The 19,714-nt window shown below is 39.6% G+C and overlaps 1 protein-coding gene across 4 annotated transcripts in view; it reads left to right on the top strand.

Annotated features, from left to right (window-relative positions):
* The window catches only part of alk (ALK receptor tyrosine kinase), a 352,978-nt gene that overhangs the window by 156,994 nt on the left and 176,270 nt on the right, over nucleotides 1-19,714 (top strand). The window contains exons 1-3 of one of the 4 annotated variants that reach the window (XM_042387787.1): nucleotides 2,661-2,683; nucleotides 2,766-2,801; nucleotides 4,732-4,896. In XM_042387787.1, coding sequence (XP_042243721.1) covers nucleotides 2,786-2,801; nucleotides 4,732-4,896 — 181 coding nt within the window. In that variant the 5' untranslated portion in view covers nucleotides 2,661-2,683; nucleotides 2,766-2,785. The other 3 variants (XM_042387786.1, XM_042387785.1, XM_042387784.1) reach the window with 3 other exon arrangements.

Raw genomic sequence — 19,714 nt, 5'->3', positions numbered from 1 at the left:
CTTGTTCCAACTGTGTTCTAAGTCTCATAATAAACTGTATGTTAAATACTGTAGATAGAAATATTGAAGGAGGTTAAGGAGATTTCTTCTTCTTTTAATGGAGAGAGATATTCAAGGTAGATGATGATATAGAATATAAGAGAAACTTCACTACACTTCACATAAAGCATAAAAGTGGCTTGTCATTTTCACAAACCACTGGTTAAGACAGTTGGTAATGAATGGTAAAATTTGCTTTTAGTTATTATCAGAGTTAGCATAGATGACAGCTTGCAAAGACAATATAAAATACAATAAAAACAAAACATTAGACACCCATACAATATGCTAAAATGAGAGTGAAACTGCTAATGCACATAACACATGTTTAGGGCTTAAGAGGGCAGACTACAGTAGCATCATATAACTTTTCAATTTCTGGTGTAGGTACAGTTTTACTGCCATTTATTGGTTTATTTTCCTTGCCAGTGTATTTACAGCTGAAGCTCCTATATATTCTGTTTTATTAAAAGTAAGCACTTCACATGGAGCCATCAAACCTTGTTTATAGCACTGTATAGAACAGATAAACTCAGAGAAGCCATTTGACATTGTTTCCAGATATTTACAATTGTCAGCAGCATTTTCCTTATACAGAAGGCCAGCCCCAAACAAGTTGCCTGCACACTAGTACAGACTTTACAAACATAGTTTATTAATGTATAAACTATGATTGTAAAAAATCATACACAGCAGGCCTGGGTGACATTGGTACACACTCTGTGGCCTATTAGAAAGTCTCTTATCCAAAGAACAACAGCACTGTTAAAACTAAGATAGTGCAGGCTTTACAGTAAGAAGAGGGGGATTAGGGTTTTATAGGCTGAAGTAATATTTAAAATAAAAATATACAGAAGAAGTGAGTGCTCTTGCTGGTTAATCAATACGTGAAATAACTTCTGGTTTCTTAGAGATAGACACAATATGGGAAAGTTTCCAACAAGTCAGTGTGGCAATCCAGCTAATGCTGAAAAAGTAAGTTTTCATAGTTGTGGTACCTAAGACTATAGCTTGTCCACTATATTGATCTGATAAGCATTTTATGAAATATCAGGCATCGGGCCAGTCAGTCTCTTTCACCTTAAGCATAGTAGAAGTGCCTAGTAGAGTTTTTTTGCAGTTTTTTCTGGAATGTTTTCTTACCTAGTTGGTTAATCTGCCGTTAAAGAACATCACTGCTTTCAGTTATTGTGGATAATACATGTTGTTTCAGGGCTATTCTACTGGCTGGCTTCCAGACCTCTAATTTGCTATCCACCAATTTCTTTTCAGTGATTCAGATGGTGTTCTCTTTGTTTGCTGAGGAAATCAATATGGAATGGCAATTCAGTCTCCTTATCAGGCTACTATTTCACCTTACTAAGAGTCAAATTTTTTATAAGAGAAAAGGTAACACATAGAACACCACCATAGACCTGCATTGACTTCCTGGGAGCAGCCATTATATATTTCTTACCCCAGTGATTGAAACTCTAAATTAGCTCCATCACATTTTCTAAGTTTCACTGCACTGATTTTTCAAACTATCTTGTTTTTTTGTTTGTTTGTTTGTTTTTTGCAAAAGCCTTCTCAGTACATGTCATTTTTCATGTTGACATGTATTCCACGTTTCCATGTGAGCCCGTCCTCCCAAGGAAAACAACAGTATATGTCTGAAATACAGCCGGCAAAAATGACCTATAGTTAGGTTTACGCCATCTAGCGGCTATAGAAATTACGACCCGGGGAAGTAACGCAGTTCAGATGACGTCAATATAAGGTGACATATTGTCTTACTAGGAAGAGGCGGATGGATGACAGGACCATGGATATAAAACAAGAGCTCTTATAATACATCCATGGGCTAGATAGATAGATGGCAAAAGGTGGACTATTGCTTCCCATGTCCAACCATGAGTGTCATGTTTCCAGCCGCTAATCTGGACGGTTTTTAAAAAACGTAATTATCACGGTGTTTACTGTTGCCTGGTGATGAAGGTTGCCTAATTCTAAGGAAGTACTAACCACATTTCAAGTGATAATTTTAACCAAAACAATGAGCTTTCCCTAATTCCCTTAACCACAGCATCGACAAACTATAAAACAGAATTATTTTTAACAGTGATTAGTAACGGTCAAAATTAAGCCAATGCGGAAGTGCCATTTAACAGTGTGTTTTCAGCCAAGCGGCAATCTCTGGGGCTGTAATATGAGGCCAATGCGGAAGCGCCAAAAACTACAGTTCCTTGAATGGCCACTTGAGGCTGGCTCCAAAGGCGACTCATTCCCCACAGACCCCCATGTTAAAATGCCCAACTTTACCGCAGAAATAAACATTTATAGCCTGGTACAAAAAACGGTTTTGGTCTGTATAGCCAATTTCCCCTTTCATGACAACTGTACAGGGGGTGAATTTTTTTTTTTATAACTCACCCGTTTAAATTTTATTAAGCCGTAAAGTAATGCATAATGAAAGACATGGCTGCTTTGAGTGACAGGTCCGCCAGCCGCTAGGTAGCTTGTTTCAGCCATTCGGCCCGCCTCTTTGCCCATTTTTGATTGGCTGGGAGTTAGGCAGCGTCACGCACTGCCAAGATGGCGACGGCCGGAGCAGCTCACTTTGAGCTTCAAAACCACTCCTCAGAAACCAACGGGCGACGTCACGGTAACTACGTCCATATTTTTCTACAGACTATGGTTTTCAGTACATTAAAGCTAATTGTACCATTGTGGTTGCCTCAAAACAGTTTTTTAGTCAAATGGTCGAATGGTAAGTTTTTCCGGTGAGTACATTTTGTTTTAACGGTTTTAGGGCTGTTTTCGCTAGCGAATATTAGCGCTAGCATTAGCATTATCACTGCTAACCATAGATTGTAAACGCTAACCGTGTTAACCAAGCTAGCGGGTAGCGCTATGGTCAGCTCCACCCTCTCGTCCAAATATGGTCAGTTCTGGCTCCAAAAATCAAATATGGCAATGGTCAAATTCAAGATGGCTGTGGTCAAATCGCTTGAAAACGTCAAAACGGCAGTTCGCAAACCAATGGGTGAAGTCACGGTAACTACGTCCATATTTTTTACAATCTATGGTAAGTCTTGGAAAGTGGCATACTACGCTCCTATGGGTGGTTCTGATAACGCTCCAATGTGTTGTTCTAGAGTGCAGGTACAGTCGACCTATGTGGTCGTTTAATCTGGAGGACTTGTTGTTCCATGCTGTGATGCCACATCAAGCATTCACAACAGTAGAGTCCTGCTGCTATGTTAAATTTGTATCTTCTCCATATGTTACGTGACATGAATTTTCCTGACAGACATGTTTTATTTGTGGTTCTAATATTATGTGAGATCTGGGGGTCTCAATTTTAATGTAGCGAAGGAAAATTGAAGGGTATCGGTCATGTTTATTGTTCACATTGTTTCACTTGCAGAATGAGCTATAACTTGATTAGCTACAGTCATGCTGCTGCACTATGTGACCTTTCTGATGCACAGAATCCCTGAATCAAATTGCACTATGCATTCACATACACAAATAAATCGTGCCAATATTTTTACATGTTAAATATGGTGAGCTGCAACCAACTTTAAGCATAATGAATGAGGATTATTATCTAACTAATGTGTTTTTATGGTAGTGTACATACAGCAGTCTGATAATAGAATCGATCACTCCGTTAAACAGCTTTGGTTCTGGCCATTTTGTTGTGTGATTGTGGAAAGGCAACATTTTTGGGGAGGAACTGTTAGTTAGACATAGTGACATGACTTCACAACACTTTAGTTCCTCTTCTCCAGAGACTAGCGTGAGAAGTCATTTGAAAGTGACCAAGCCCTTTCAAACAGCGATTTACCAAGCCACAGGGATGAGCCTCCATGAGGTCTGTCCACAGGGAGGGAAGGACAGATGGAGGCAAAGATAGAGACACAGAGAGAGGATGAGTGAGCGGAGAGCTGACCCTTAATTTTCTCTCTGAGCACATTTTATAGGGAGAGTGTTTGGTATTATGGCAGTAATACCTTAACTCCTATTACAGCCAGCCCCTGTGTTTGACAGCAGCAATTTTTACATCAACACTGCATTTGTATAACCCCTCTCCACTCCCACTGAAAAACTATACACTATGGACCAAGAGTGGTGCTGCTATTAAAGCTGTTACTACTTGCTTCGTGGGCGGATACAACATGACGACTTCTTCTATCAGGTCTTTTTAATGTTGTAGCCAAATTTTGACTGAAGCTGTGTTTGTTAACAATATTATATAAAGCAGCAGAACCTCCAAAAATATCAAATATGGTGCAGGTGCAATATTAAATATATTTAACTGAACACCTCTCTTCCCTTGGCAGTTTATGTGATTAAAAGTTTCACTTGCTAATCAGTCTAAACTAGTTTTTTTGAAAAGCTTGTGGTGTGTTTTGTACTTCCAATCATCTTTGCTTGGTACAATTTGAGCATGTATACAAAGACTTTGCTGGTGCCATTAGCTTCCTTTCCCAGTGGGCTTGGTTTAATAAGATTCTAGTAAAGTGGGCTTCAAGATTCACTTTAGTCTCAGAGTTGTTTAGTAATTGCAATATGATACCCCCTGTTGAAATATTTGTCCCACTGCTGACACTTATTTCGAGTTACTGCTGGAGAGTTTCTCCACTGATATGTCTTCATTTTTTTTATCAGTGCTCCATATTCTATAAATGTCTCTCATTTCACCAGATCACCGGTGCCGTGGCAATAGCAGAACATGTGACCAGCACCTTGAGGATATTCCAGAGTTCACATGGAGCATAGTGGCTGCCGGGGACCTGAGGGAGGAGAGGAACGAGAAGACCGAAAAGAAGGCAGGAAGCCCCCGGGGCTGGGAGGAAGGTAAGAGCGAAGGTATCACATTCCCCCCGTCGCAGGGGAGTTTCATTTTTCAACAAACTTTCTCAATCTACCTCATACTTTGATATTCTCTGCTCTTTTGAACTTTGTAAAGGATAAAACTTTTTTAAGTCGTCATCCGTTTTGTGTTGACAACAGTGCCTCTCCTCCAGACAGTGCAATTAGAAGTTTTGGTGCTGTGCATTACAGGGTGCCCGCTTTGGTTTGTTTTAAATTACCGAGATAATTATGTCAATGCAGAGACTTGCTGTAAAACTGGCACTGAAACAATCTGTTTGGTTGCTTCATGACAACCTAAAATTTCCTCAGCAACACAATAAACAGCATGACATGATTGCTAAAGTGCTATTGAGATATTACTTTTCATAAAGTTTCCTCAGGTAAAGAGCTGAATATATAGTAGTTTACTGAGCCAGTAGTCTGCAACATCTTGTATGCCCCTGCCTTCAAATCTTTTGTATCCTCCAGCATCATTCATTTTCATACCTTGGAAGATGAGAAAACAGTTTCTGTCGTCTTATCTCCTGAGGTGATGGTGAAATGGAGGGAGACAGAAGGGTCTATTTATTTCCTTAAATGTTTTTTTTTTTCCTATCATGAGCCACAAGTCTGAGACCAGATGGGTGGAGTGCTGGATGAAATTGGAAAAGTGAAATATATAGACTGGTAAGAGAAAGGAGTTAGTGTGAGTGGACTGTAGAAGGGACTAATGTTTGACCTGTATATCTAGTTAAGTTGTAAATGAGGGCAGAGGATTTTTACATGCATGTGTGTGTGTGTTTGGTTTTTTTGTGTGTGTATGTGTATTTATTGGCGTTGGCTTAGTTCAGTAGCTGAGGCATCCACAGGAGGGTTAATATAGTTTTGAGAAAGTGAGGTAAAAATTGCAACAGTATGCCCTTCAGCAGGATCCTTTGATTTCTCTCATCATCATCATCATTATTACTAGGAAAAAGAACTTTGTTTTTTTATTTTTGGGGGGCATTTTTATGCTTTTTATTGATAGTGACAGCAGAGAAAGTACAGGAAATGAGGGGAGAGAAACAAAGAGAATGACATGCAACAAATATCCCCAAGCTGGTCACGAACTACGGACGTTGAAGTTAATGGTTTTAACCTCTACTCCATCGGGCGCCCCATTCCAAGTAATTTCTTAGAATAAGTCAATGAATTTGTGAGTGTATTTTTCTCTGTTAGCATGCGTACATAGTGCACAGTGTTTCCGCAGACTAATACAACCATAACAAGATACAATAGGTGATACAATCCCGTGGGATTGGATTCAGAGTTTAGAAAATCTAGCTTTCAGTAGAAAATGTCTACGTCCTGGCAGGTTTGTCTTTGGTTGGTGTACAAATATTCTCATAACACCTGTCAGTCTTGTCCTCAAAGAATCTTTACTTTCTTACTTGATTTTCATTAGAATTACAACAATCAGTTGATTAATTGATTTATTGATTGAAAGAAAATTAACCAGCAACTACTTTGACAAGTGAGCTGCCAATTGATTCAGTCATTTTTCAGGCAAAAGTGCCAAAAAGTTGTCACACTTGAGTTTTGGGCTGTTTGAGAAGTTACCTTGGACTCAGGGAAACTGGGATGGCTGTTTATTACTAATGAAAATAATCTTAAGTTGCAGACAAAATTTCATGCATGATATGATAATGACATAAGATAATCATTCATTCCAGCGACTAGGATTACTCCTCAGTAAAAAAAAAAAAACACCTTACAAAGACGATACAAAATCATTGACAAAACGTGTTCCTCTGCCCACCTGAAATGATTAATATTTAGTTAATCTTAAGGATGCTAAATCCCCAAGACCAGAGGGATTCAATTAAAAATGTATATGATATGCACAGATATGAAAGAGATTATCTATGAAGCAATGTAACTAAAGGGGACATCAGGTCTTTGCAGCCTTCTGCCTGACTCTGTAGCAACTGTAGTTAAAGTCAGGCATGTATATATAGATGTATACTGTATATATGCAACAAGGAAAAAAAAACAAAGCTGATCATGATTGAAGGTAGGCGACACGTACAAAGGAAATATATGTGCATAATCATGTTCAAGCCCTCAGTTAGCCACAATACAGTTGGCGTGTTTTGAATAATTGAGCTGGGCGAGCTGCTGTCTCCACACATTTTCACTGGTGCTTGCAGTTTAAAAGGGATGGAAATAAGGAATGAATACTTAATGGCTATGATCTGCGGGATTGCTAATGTTGTTTTCTACAGTACCTAACTCTTCCAGTGTAAGATGTTCAACTTTGAAGCTTATAAACGGACAGTGTTTCTTTTATTCAGAGATGCTGCTACTTAGCTATAAGTCGTACAGATACAAAGCTAATGAATCACAAGTCCAGCTATCATAAACAGCTGGTTATCAGTTGCTGTTGTGTAAGTCGGGGGTCAGCATTAGTAGAAACGCAGGCCTATATGTTTTGTTTATTTCTTTGAATTAATTTAAGAATGAAATTGATTTATAACACTGTTTAGGATTATGCCAATAGTACATGACGGCATATCAGAGTTACTGGTTCTTTTAATACTCATTTTGCTAAAAGAGACTCGTACGTAAATGTTCTGTGTTGCACTTTGAGACAAGAGACGTACTTTATTGGTTATCCACCAATATATCTTGCTCCTGCTTCATTTATGGCTGATTGAAAGTACTTTTGTTGTTGCCTTTGAAAAAAAATATGGCATCAACACACCATTTCTGTTAGACTGCTGCCTATTTGTGTTTGATATGGTCTGATATGGTCCAATAGGCTAAAGTTAGTGGGATTAAAACAGTGTTAGAATTCACTCATTAAAATTAAATTTCTGGTGTTTTCATTCAGATTTTCATGAGCCTTCTAATTTTTATTTAAATCTACAGTAAATTTGTGAAAAAAAATAACTAAACATAAACTATGAAAATCAAAACTTCAACTTTCATCAAGGGGCCAAATGTTTTTGCTGGAGGGCTGGATTCAGCCCATGGTCCACTATTTGCCCACCACAGGTGTAAGTGTATGCAGTATATGGCGATTCCCACTAATAGCAATACCTTTACTAGAACTAAGTTTCCATCCCCATTGTGTCTGTCACCAATATTTAATGTTGGTGTATCCTCTAGATCCCATTTGGCTTTAGCTATGATTAATCAAGCTATTTTCTTCTATTTGATGTATATGTGAAATGAAATGTTTTGGCTTTAATGCACACATTGTCAGTCATTATCATGATTTCCCTGCCCATCACTGGCATGTAACGGCTCCTCCCCTATGGCTCGGTATGAGGGGGTGGTTAGCCATATTAGTGCTCTAAGTAAAGTAAGTAATGAGAACAGCATGAGGCAACAATGCCCTTGGCAGCGCAATTAGAATAAAGACGATGCTTAACATTTAGATCAAGAAACATCACAGCAGTAATCATGGATTGGTTTGACACATGATCTCTTTCTGTTGTGAAAGGGCACAGTGAAGTGTTTCTCTATGGCGGCTGGCTAACAGGTGGTGACACTCAACAGCAAACTATGGAGGGAGGTAAAGCTGAAGGAATATACATCCACTCAAACCATGTAAAAAAAAAAAACCCTCAGCGCCAAATGCCTCTTCTATGACACTAATCGGGTTGATTGAAAATGAGTCACCTCTGTCAAGTACAATTTAGAGAGATTTTGAATCGGGACACTGTGAAAGACGGGATACAAAGACAGAAAATGATGTCAATGTATTTGGCTTCTCATGGGCGGGTAGTTTCAATTCCACGTATGCCCCCAATGTCTCCTGCCAAAGAACGTGTGAATATGATAACACATTGATTTCTCGCTCTCACACACAGAATAGTGAAGCACAAGTTAGAGCTTGGAGCTGACTGGCAGGAGGAGATATCCAGTTGTTCCAACGCTGTTTGCTGGAGCTGTTGATTTGTTTGTTTGTAATAGAGTGGCCCCGAGGTTGTCTGTCATCTGCCAACTCAGGGAGTCATCTGGATTTTCTTTGCTGGGCTGAACATTATAGGATTCAGGATGAAAAGGCAAAATGTGGAGGAAGCAGCAGCTCACAGAACCTAATGTTCTTATCCTACAGTGGTTTTAATGTTGGGAGTTAAGGCAGGCACCGTCTTTGCATTTAAAACAGCAACTTCACCAACTGTCACAAATTTTTATAGGGCCATGTTGGAATATACATCTGAAAAACCACAGCGTACAGGTCACATAGCATTAAACAGAAAGCCACATTAGGAGCGTAATCACAGTGCTTTGAACTCTCATAACATCATAGTGTAACCCTCCAGTCTAAGAATCATGTATATGTTGTAAAATGCACAACTAGTGATCTTGACTTGCACAATGACAGAATCGCAAGAGGATTCATCATCAGTTATTTTTCAGCCAACTGTGAAATGGCGCCATTGTTTTAGCTCTGCCTCTATATATTTGCTCTTTGGAGAGAAGAAGTAAGCAGCAACATGGGGTGAAGTGAAGGCTGCAGCTGGTGGGCAACATTTAAAGTGCCTTTTTGCGCTGCCTCAGTGAGTCTTACTGGGAATACCATCCGGAGCCCTTTCATAAGGATGAAAAGGCCTGCATTTACTCTGTCCTGGCACAGTCCAGAAGATATAAATGGGTGAAGAACACTGCAGGTGATCCTTATTTATTAAAAGCTCCAGACAAAAGTTTTTCAAAGTTTGATTTAAAATGAGCCAGACTAAAACTTGAAGACTGCGTGGTTGCTTTCACATCTTCCCAGTGAGATTACATCTGGACAGATCAATGGTCCTCTTACCAAGCAGACGGGAAAGCCATCCAATGTCTTTTTTCTGCACCCAGAACCCTGCTTATCTGAGCAAATGATTATGAACCATTACTTTGGATGAGAGGCAATTTGTTTTACTTATCTGTTTTGGAGCTGAAACATAATAGCCCCAGAATTTGAAGCAAGACTGTGCTTTGGGATTGGACCCTCCATCTGCAACCTGACCTGTTCAGCATGGCAAAACCAGGACACAGGAAGGAATAGCTACCTCCATGGCAACACACTTGTCAGAACTGTGTGTCTGAACCTAAAGAAAGATCAGGAAGGCATTAAGAATAGAACAGTAGTCTTACAAGCAGAAAACAAAACCTGGCTCACCCAGTAAGCCCAGTTTAGCTGGTCCAGATTGAACCCATGTAGGGAACGTTGTTTTTTAGACACTGAAACTTTTGACCCATGACCTTTTGTCAATAACAAACCCTCTTTCCATGTATGTTTCAGAGCACCCATCCTCCACTCTAAAAGTAAAAGACATGCAGGGCAAGATTTTCAATGTTTTGTGTAATGTTTTGTACCAGAGGACATGGTGTGGCTAAAAAAAAAGCAAAAAGCAAGCAAAAAAAAAGCAATCTAGTAAATACTGAAGTGCTTTTAGACAATTGTGGTGATATAAAATATACACATACTACCCACTACAGTGTAATATATTGCCGTATTTGTTATTTAATGAAAACCCAAGGTATCAATTCCAGCCCCAACATCTTAAAACACTTGAAAAAAAACTTAACTTAAGTCTACCTAGTTACTACACAACCTTAAAGAAAATGTGAAGGGAAAGTCAGCAAGTGACATTTCCAACATCTTTGATGTGTTCAGGCTTATGCTCTATAGTTACTCCAAATGTCCCTGCCACAACAGCTCCAAAACCCCTCTTGTCTCTCCAGATAACCAAGACCTGCTATTACAAATGCAGATCATACTGCACCAGGGGATCTAAAGATGTTACAGCTAATGTCACTGAAGATCGAACATACAAAAATAAACAGTTCTAGTTAAATATATAAAGAGGTCACTCACTCATATCCAGAGGGAGTCATTTTACTTGAAATATGAATGAAATATATCAGGACAATTTGTTATTTCCACCAGTCATAAGCCTGGAGGAGATTATGTGTTTGGTCGTGTGTGTCTGTGTGTGTGTGTATCTGTCCGCAGCTAATCTCTCATACTATTGGACCCATCAGCCTAATATTTCTTGTGCACATTTATGACCACATGCTCAAGGACCTCTCATGGTTGCAGTGATTTTACAATTGTTGAAAATCGTATTTTATAACGCGTTTTATACCACCACTGACTGCTGACTCCTCACTCCTCTTAACCGGTCAGTAGGAGCTGCGAGTGATCAATAACTGCAGCAAAAGGCATTTCCGTCAATCAACTAGGCTAAAAACAAGTCTGTTGCAGGGCACATTTTGGCTTTTGTCGAGGCTCAAAAACTGACACCCATAGAAAAGTTTGGTCTCATCTTAAACCGGAGCATCTGCAGATTAATTTTTATAACTGATATGTTATGATCCTCGAAAGTTAGGCATGATGTGGCATGAATAAATCCCTGTTTTTGTGGGCTTCCTCACTATTTTGACTGTAAGGGAGCCAGGAGGGACAACTGAGTGAGATTCAACTCTTTGTTTGGGGAGAGGGAGGTAGTGAGGGGTTTTATTTTGTGTGGTGTGTTACAACAAAATGTTCTAAATGAATATCTAAATGTTCTAAATAGATAACAAATGAGAAGTTTGGACTCATTGTCCAATTTATTTATTGTTACCTTATTAAGTTTATACAGTTAGGTGAACCCAGGAGGACGCTCGGTTACAATACCATTACACTATTCTATGCATCTTAAAGAAAACTGAGACTATACATGCCCCCATACACACCTGACAGAGATCTGCCTCTATTGAGTGCACTCTTTTGGTTGCGTTGTGTTTTGCCTCGAGTTCACTACATGTTGAGCATGTGCAACAGTAGCGACTCAGTCATTAGAAGGAGATTACAACAAGATTATTGACTTTGACATACAGCACGCTGTAGCTGTTTGATGTCAAGAAGGGCAGAGCATCTTGCACAGATTGAGGGTTAATGAGAGGAATACACTTTACGCTGGAAAACCTCTTCGTGGGAGTATACCTTAGGGAAATGTGGTCTCTACAGAGGAAGCTATTCTAAGAGAGGTAATGCTCTGATTAGCATTGTAACATGAGAACATCTCAGATGATGTTGAAGGTTACGGGTCAGGTGTTGTGATGGGTCAGTGCATTAAAGAGCATCCTGCACTAAACCTTGTATGAAGTAAAGCCACAACTGTACTGACCTCTGTGGGTTAAAATGTTCAAGCATGTTTCACTGCTGACCAGCATTGCAGTTCTTCAGATGTGGTCAGCCATTCCCATCTGTGCTGTAGCATTGCACAATAGTGACGTATTGTGCCCAACAGTGTCAGAAAAGGGCATGCAGCAACTGGTGGGTGCCAGTGCAGGCAGCCAGGATGTGGTTAAGCTTTGAAAAATGCTGCACACATTATCAGGTCACTATAATCATTCAGCAGTATACACTAGCCAATAGAGAACTAGTAGAGCAGGATGTTCAACACAGCATGTAGAATGAACCCCGCTCAGAGAGGAAGAGGAATACAGGTGCTGATTTTGAAGTAGGACCCAGCGACTCCCTTCAGTCCTCTTCCTTTCAGCCTTCATTTCTCAGAATCACCAGCCCACTTAAAAAGCCACTGCTAATGAGCTGGTATAGATTAGCCAAGGTTGCTTTTCTCTTTTCATCAAAGAGTAAACCTGGAGGGCTTCTCTGAGCCTAGAGGTTACTGCATCATGGAGACCCAAGAGGCGTTGAAAGACCAGTTTTTAATGCACTCTCTAACCTTGAAGTCCTGGCTCCAATGAGCATGATGCAACCACTCTGTTTCTGCTGTCAAGTATATCGTCAGAGGAGTTGACAATCGTTTCATTGTCAATAATCCAGCAAATGGACCACCTTCAACCCTGCTTCTTTAATGAACTGCCCGGCGCTGTAAAAGCAAGGTCAACAGGGCGCATCTCCACTGCTATGAGCTCAGAACTGTTTACTTGCTGTGTTTCAATAGTATATAACTATCCTTATTATCTGAAGTTGCATCTTAATTATCCCGTTCCTCAGTAACATCACAAATACCTTATCATCTCTTCATGGCTTTGAGGAGACAACAAGACGTGTGTCTCCCTCCTAGTTCATTAAGTAGCAGGCTAGATTACATGTTACTGCTGTGAAACACTGAAAGTTCAAGAAAATGCACGATTTAAGTGTTGAAGCTTTCATGTATCTTTTTGTGGCTTCCGTAGATTGATCAGCGCCTCACTCCAACAGAAGCTGACATTCTTGCTGGCACACTATCTCCTGGAATAATAATTACCTGTGTAAACTATGGAGACACTGTCATTCTCTATTCTCTCACCCTCTCTGGCGTTTAATGAACTACAGTTAAAAGACAAATAAAACAGAAGGAAGCAATTACAGGTACAGCACACCTTTCAAAGACAGAAAAAAAAAATCTCATTATCTCAACATTGATTCTGATGTAATTAGGATACAGTCTGTAGTCTATCCAATTAGTATTCTTGTGCTATGTTGTTGACATCTCCCAAAGTGTGGCTATTGTGTGTGTGTATGTACTGTATGTGTCTATTATATGATTACTGAGTCTATCTCCTGTGGCTCCAATTGTCATAAATGTCTTAAGGGGGAAGGAACCTAGAATTATCCAGCCATTCTGTCTCTGCTGTCCCTTGTGATATGTATTATTAAGTCACAATAACGTGACAGCTTTGTGGGAGAAGTCAGTGCATGGTGGCAATTACCTGGATTTCCAACCATTACAGTGCTCTTAGATTGATGAAGGCATGTAGAACAAGGACTACAGAACTTTTCATTTCTGTGCCAAGCACCTTAAAATTAAACCAGAACACGGTCAGTCAATTACTTCTGCATTTATTTGCCATAAGGCCACAGAAATGTATTTCTACACTCTGATATTAGGTGAACCTATTTTAACTGCCAGACGCTTCTCACTTAGTCTTAAGTGGATCATCGATCCTTAAAGGTTAGATTGATTGGTTTCTTGAGGGCCAATGTCTTCCATACTCAATCCCGTACCCATATCCTGCCTACTGCCAAGATATCTGTCCCTACTCAATCAATCAGCCTATTGATCCTGACCTGAACATGAGGGCAATGAGGATGTGTGTGTGTGTAATGTTGAAGTAAGCAGGCTCAGACCCACATTCATCCAAGGAATTACTTGGGTTTGGCTAAATTGTGCGCAGGACCTCAACCCATTTGTACAATTGAAGCAAACTCATGCCAGCAGCAGTTCAGAGAACTGAATTCCTGGAGGTCTAGGGATGAGATGATGATGAGTAGAACAGCGGGGTGTTTGGAGGCTGCAGGAGGGGCAAGGTATGTGGGTCTTCCTATAATTTAGTGTTCCACCTGCGCCACAGCTGTGTTACACTTAATTAATAAAGCTTTTTTGATGTTGTCTCCCTGAAGGCTCCTCTTTTGGTGAGAGAGCATCCACAAGATCACACACATTCACACACATGCAGAATGCATGAATTTACGCTCACACTCATTCATACTTAGACATTGTGTGTGGCAGCGCAGGACTCCCCGTGGCTGTCATCACACACTTTTCTGCTTTCATTGGGGACCTGCCGGGGTGAGTGTAGAGTCTGATTCATCCACCATCTTGGACAAGGCTTTACCTTTGCTCTAGTTCCCTGCTGGTCTTTGAAGCTTCTCACATCAGAGGCCCTTATGTGTTTCTAAGCTTGCTTGCAGTTCTCGCACTTTGTACTGTAGGTTTTTTTCCTCCCTCAGTCATTAGAAGCACAGAAGCTCAGTGACAAAAGCCTGACTTTAGCCACACTCATTTTCTCCTAATTTTGTATCACTTACACAGCAAAGCTGTTGCCGTCCCCTCACTCTTTAATAAATGAAACCTAGATAAAGATAAGGCTCTACATTTTTAAACATCTCACCTCTGGTGAAGGGTAATTAGTGCACTATAGATCTACTACATTACATGGAGTCCTTGCAGTGGAAATTAAAAAATAACATACGCTATGTGCTGGGTCTCACAACTTAGGGCCAGATCCACAAAGAATGGATTGTGCCTGCTAATAGCACTGTGAATTGCGCTGCATTTGCACCCACAATCTGCCCCATTTTAAGGACACATTCACAAAAGATTTTGCACTAATGATATGCCAGCACAAACACGCCCATAAAGTTTTGCAACTGAGTGCAATTTTCGCTTTGTTTTGCATCTGTTTGAGTGAGTGGAGCAGTTTCCAGTGTTTCATGCTTTTCTCCAAATTTCAGCTCACAGATTGGTCCATAATGAAAACTGCAGAACACAGAGAACACAAAAGCCTCATATTCCATGTCTTTAATTAGCAGAGGTATGTACATACAGAGCTTTCCTAAACCACAAACCAACTTTCATGTATATTGTTTCTTTTACTTCTCCAGTGTTTTGCATCTATAACATAATCTACTGAAATGTCAAAATACAGCTATGAATGTGACTCAGGCAGGTCTGAAACGTTTTAGATTAATGTCTGGATCTTACATTAATGTTGTTCAGGTGTCACTGAATGTATCCGGGATTTCACAGAAACATCAGTACTGACGTTCTGTTTGGTGCCCACAGCTGGCTGTGTGTCACAGCTGGCTGCAGCATCACACAGCAGCTGAAACAATAAGTGCGTCTCCAAACGGAGAAAGAGGCGGTGCGTATTTATGCATGTGGCACAGCAGCGGTATCTTCATTAACACCGGATAGGTCAGGATCTGACGATAATTAATGTTCTGTGTTCTGTTGCACATCTACACAGGTCAGTTGTTACACACAGATTCAGGTTTATACGGTGGAATTGTTTGTAAGAAAGCAGCACTTATGGATGAATCCTGAGCTCCATCAGAGCTGTCAGGACATTTTTATTTTTAAGTAGCTGAAAGTCCAAGACAAGCCTCCCACCCCATACCCACCTGATCCCCCCAATGTATGGCTGAAGATTTCACCCTGAATATCATTCAATATCATGTCAATATCATTCAAGCCTCACAAGCTTGAAGATTTCAAGACAGAGAGAGAGAGAGATATAGAGAGAGAGTGAGTGTGCGCACAGTTAACACCAACTATCTCAAGGCGCTAATAACTCTAATGTGTGTGGCAATTAGTGCTAGTCTTTGTGAATGAGACTGTTTTTTCAACAGTGCTTATTTGTATAGAAAGGGGCCAATTTTGCACCGAATGTATGAATATTACCTAATTTACCTACATGCAAATGGCATAGGTACACCATGATGCTATTTGTTTGTCAGCGCAGTTTGCAGTGAATTTCACCCTTTGTGGGTGCTTTGTGAATTACACGCTATCTTTTTGTCTTGTTTGCACAGGTTTAGTGGCTGCAAAAGCCACACAGTCCTTTTGTGGATTTGGCCCTTAGTGTATGTGTTATAGGTAGAACGCATACTAAGGGCCCTAATTTATTTGCACAAACACAACAATAAGTGCAAAGTGGAAAGTCTATACGGAATGAGTGGGTGTCTCCAAGTGCATCTGGTTCATGTAGTGCAACGTGTGAAAAGTCCTACCAGTTATTTAGTATGATGGCACTAACTAAGAATAAAAAATGAAAAATATTAGCAGTTTATAAGACTGTTTAATCTGATGCTATTTCAGTTCTTATTCTGTGTCTCATGTTGTAAATGATGTAACAGCATTTGAAGAATAAAGCGTGCTTTGTTCAAACACCAATATGATCTTAAGATTTGCACACTGATTTGAAAGAAGAAAATTATGGTGTTTGAGAAAACATTGGCCTCCCTCGTGGCCTCCTCAGTGCGCAAGGCAATGCAATAACACCACTGATAAGAAATGCATAGGTAGAGAGACAGCAGTGCCATAGACACCACATACAAATGTCACAAGAAAGAAGAATAGATTTCATATGTGATTAAGCTTGTAAAGAAGGTAAGATAAAGTGAAAAATATGAAGGAATGGAAAATTATCTGTCTGCTTGTGGGGAGAAAAAAATGTGGTTGATAAGTGACCCAGAGATTAATTAATGAATTGAGCGCCACTAGCATTACCATTAGCATTACTGACATGGTACCAGCATTGCAGAAAGCAATTATTTTCACAATTTTCCACTGAAAATTAAAACCACTTACTGAAGCCTTAGTCAATAAAAGCTAATAGAGGTTTAGAGGGGGAAATGAGATTAGCTTTATTGTGTATGGTGCTATTGCTAATGCTATTGCTTCACGTCTAAGGCACGTGAGGCAATAGCACTCGTATGTATAGCACATAATGTATGTATCCATCTGCAAGATTATGTTTCTTTTTTTTTTTTTTTTTTTGTTTTTGCAGGTGTAGGTTTCCAGGAGTCTACAGCAGGGCCGTGCAGAGACCTTTAGAGGGGCACATGCTCAAAGTTAAAAAGGGGCGCATGGAGCAAGATGTTAAAACACCAGACACCAACATAATTTATAGCATAACCTGTTGAATGTGGAATCTTACAACAAACTGTATCATCCTATATCATTGTCCCCCACCTGATGAAATTGGATGGGGGCTATGATTTGCTCTCTATTGCGTGTGTGTGTGTGTGTGTTCTGCTGGCAGTAACGTGTTCTTTTAGTTAACAATTGAGACTTAATATAATGAAATCAGAGCAGTTTTATTCAGCAGCACAAAATCACATTCAGCTGTCTGATCTCTACTGTCATCATATAGCATTTTAAATATTCCTGTCTGCGCAGCCCCATCATGAAAATGATATTTGCAATCATTGCCTGTCATTATAACAGCAGACGCTATGATGAGTAAACAAGCAGCGACACAAACATTCACTTATCTGTTGACATCTCTCAGAAAAAAAAAGTTTATACCATTTTGAAACAAGAGCAGAAACATCCATAAAGTGAATGTGATGACACATCAAACCGTCCAGCAAACAGAGCTTTCTGTCTTCTTGTTTATTACCTCTCTATCACTTCTTACAGCACTATGAACTCCAGCTGTTATGCAGACCAGCCATGCTGCTAAAAACAATATATCTGTAGTGATGCATTTCTACCACATTATAATCACTTCATGGTATGTTGAGTATCATCAGTGTGATGCAAAGCAAAAGGAGCCGATGTTTTACCTGATGAGATACATTGTACAGTTGTTGTTGTTGCTGCTGCTCATCATACTTTATGTTGAATTGTAGGACATGAGCAGGATCAGTTGGGTGTTGTAGTCCAAGTAGGTTTGAGAATGGCCTCTTTCAGTCTCCTTCTCCTGAGCTTCTGTTCTCTGGACACTTTCTGTTGGTTCAATGTCTTCCTCTTTCTCTCCTTCCATCTCCTCATCTGTCTATCACTTTCCACTCGCTATCCATCTGGGAACAAGGCACAATTTGCTATTGCAACATTAATCTATTCTTTAATTAACAACCTTTGCACCTAATCAATAATAAACCCACCCTAAGTAATGATAGAAAACGTTAAAGAACTAATACATGGCAATATAGTGTGTCATGGACCCACTGCCTATAGCAGCCTCCAGCAACTCTTTTTTTTTCCTTTTCTTTAATCTCCTCTCTTTACAAGGCATCTTTACATTGCAGAATGAAATATCATACAGATAAACACACAGTGACATTTCATACCTTTTCTAGAAATCTATTTGGGCCACAAGTTTGCTCCATGTTACTGATCCAGAATCTGTCCTTAATTATTTATTTCTAGTGCTATAATTACATAAGTAATCAATATCAAAGTACTGTATTTATGTTTACTTTCAGTTTGCACAAGGCAGAAAACTTATTAAATGTTTAAATTGCAAAGATATATAAAAGTTAGTTGAAGTGAAACTACATAGTTACCTGCATCTAAGCTCCAAAAGTAAAATTATAGAATTAATTATATATTGCAAGTAAAATTATATTAAAATGGAAGACAGACGGTGCTCCTATTTTAATAGTCTAGTAGCACAACTGTAATGTTAGCTTGCGGCTAACAGCTGCTTGTGCTGTGAACCAGCGCATGACAAATAAACATAAATGTGCACAATCACTAAATATTGTAAAATACACCAAACAACACGCACATAATACCACTGCAAACCCCCACTTACCAGCAGTTTTGCTGTGAGATTGATACAAAAGTAGGACAGGATGAGCTAGGCTAAAGTCGGGCTAATGTTACTGAGCTTCTGTGCTTCTGATGACTAATGTTAAAAAATGTGTATATAAAGTGCAAGAACTGCAAGCAAGCTTAGAAACGCACATGGACCTCTGATGTGAGACGCTTCAAAGACCAGCAGGGAATCTAGAGCAAAGGTAAAGCCTTGTCCAAGATGGTGGATGAATCAGCCTCTACACTCACCTTTGGCAGGTCCCCGATGAAAGCAGAAATATGTGTGATGACAGTTACGGGGATTCCTGCTCTGCCACACACAATGTCTAAGTATGAATGAGTGTAAATGCATGCATGCTGTCTGTGTGTATCTCTCAGTCCATACCTTTTCATATTTTCAACATATTAGTTAGTAATGAGTACGAAATAATTCATTCATTTAAAAATAGATGTATTCTGCAAGTCAGTAATGATATTTTTTAAAACTGCACATTGACTACAGACATGGCTTGTAATTCTCCATGTTAACTGCTTGCTGGCTGTACAGTATGTTGATGGTGATCATCCAGCTCTTTTGAAATGCGTATCAATAGAGAGCAGAGGGAGGACTGTTTATCGCTGACTTCTGAAAGTTGCGGTGCGTAATTGAGAATTACTGTCACAGTGTAGAAAGTTTGGGATCCTTTTTGAGAGTTGTTTGTGTTTGACTCAGCAAAGGAAGGATTAGAATTGGTTAACAGTAAGGAGAATAACTCTTGACTTTAAAAATGCATTAACACTGCGCTTCCCTCTATTGTTGTATTATGTGGTTG

This window comes from Thunnus maccoyii, chromosome 16 (assembly GCF_910596095.1).
Source record: "Thunnus maccoyii chromosome 16, fThuMac1.1, whole genome shotgun sequence".
NCBI lineage: Eukaryota > Metazoa > Chordata > Actinopteri > Scombriformes > Scombridae > Thunnus > Thunnus maccoyii.
This window is presented reverse-complemented; position numbering and strand designations above follow the sequence as displayed.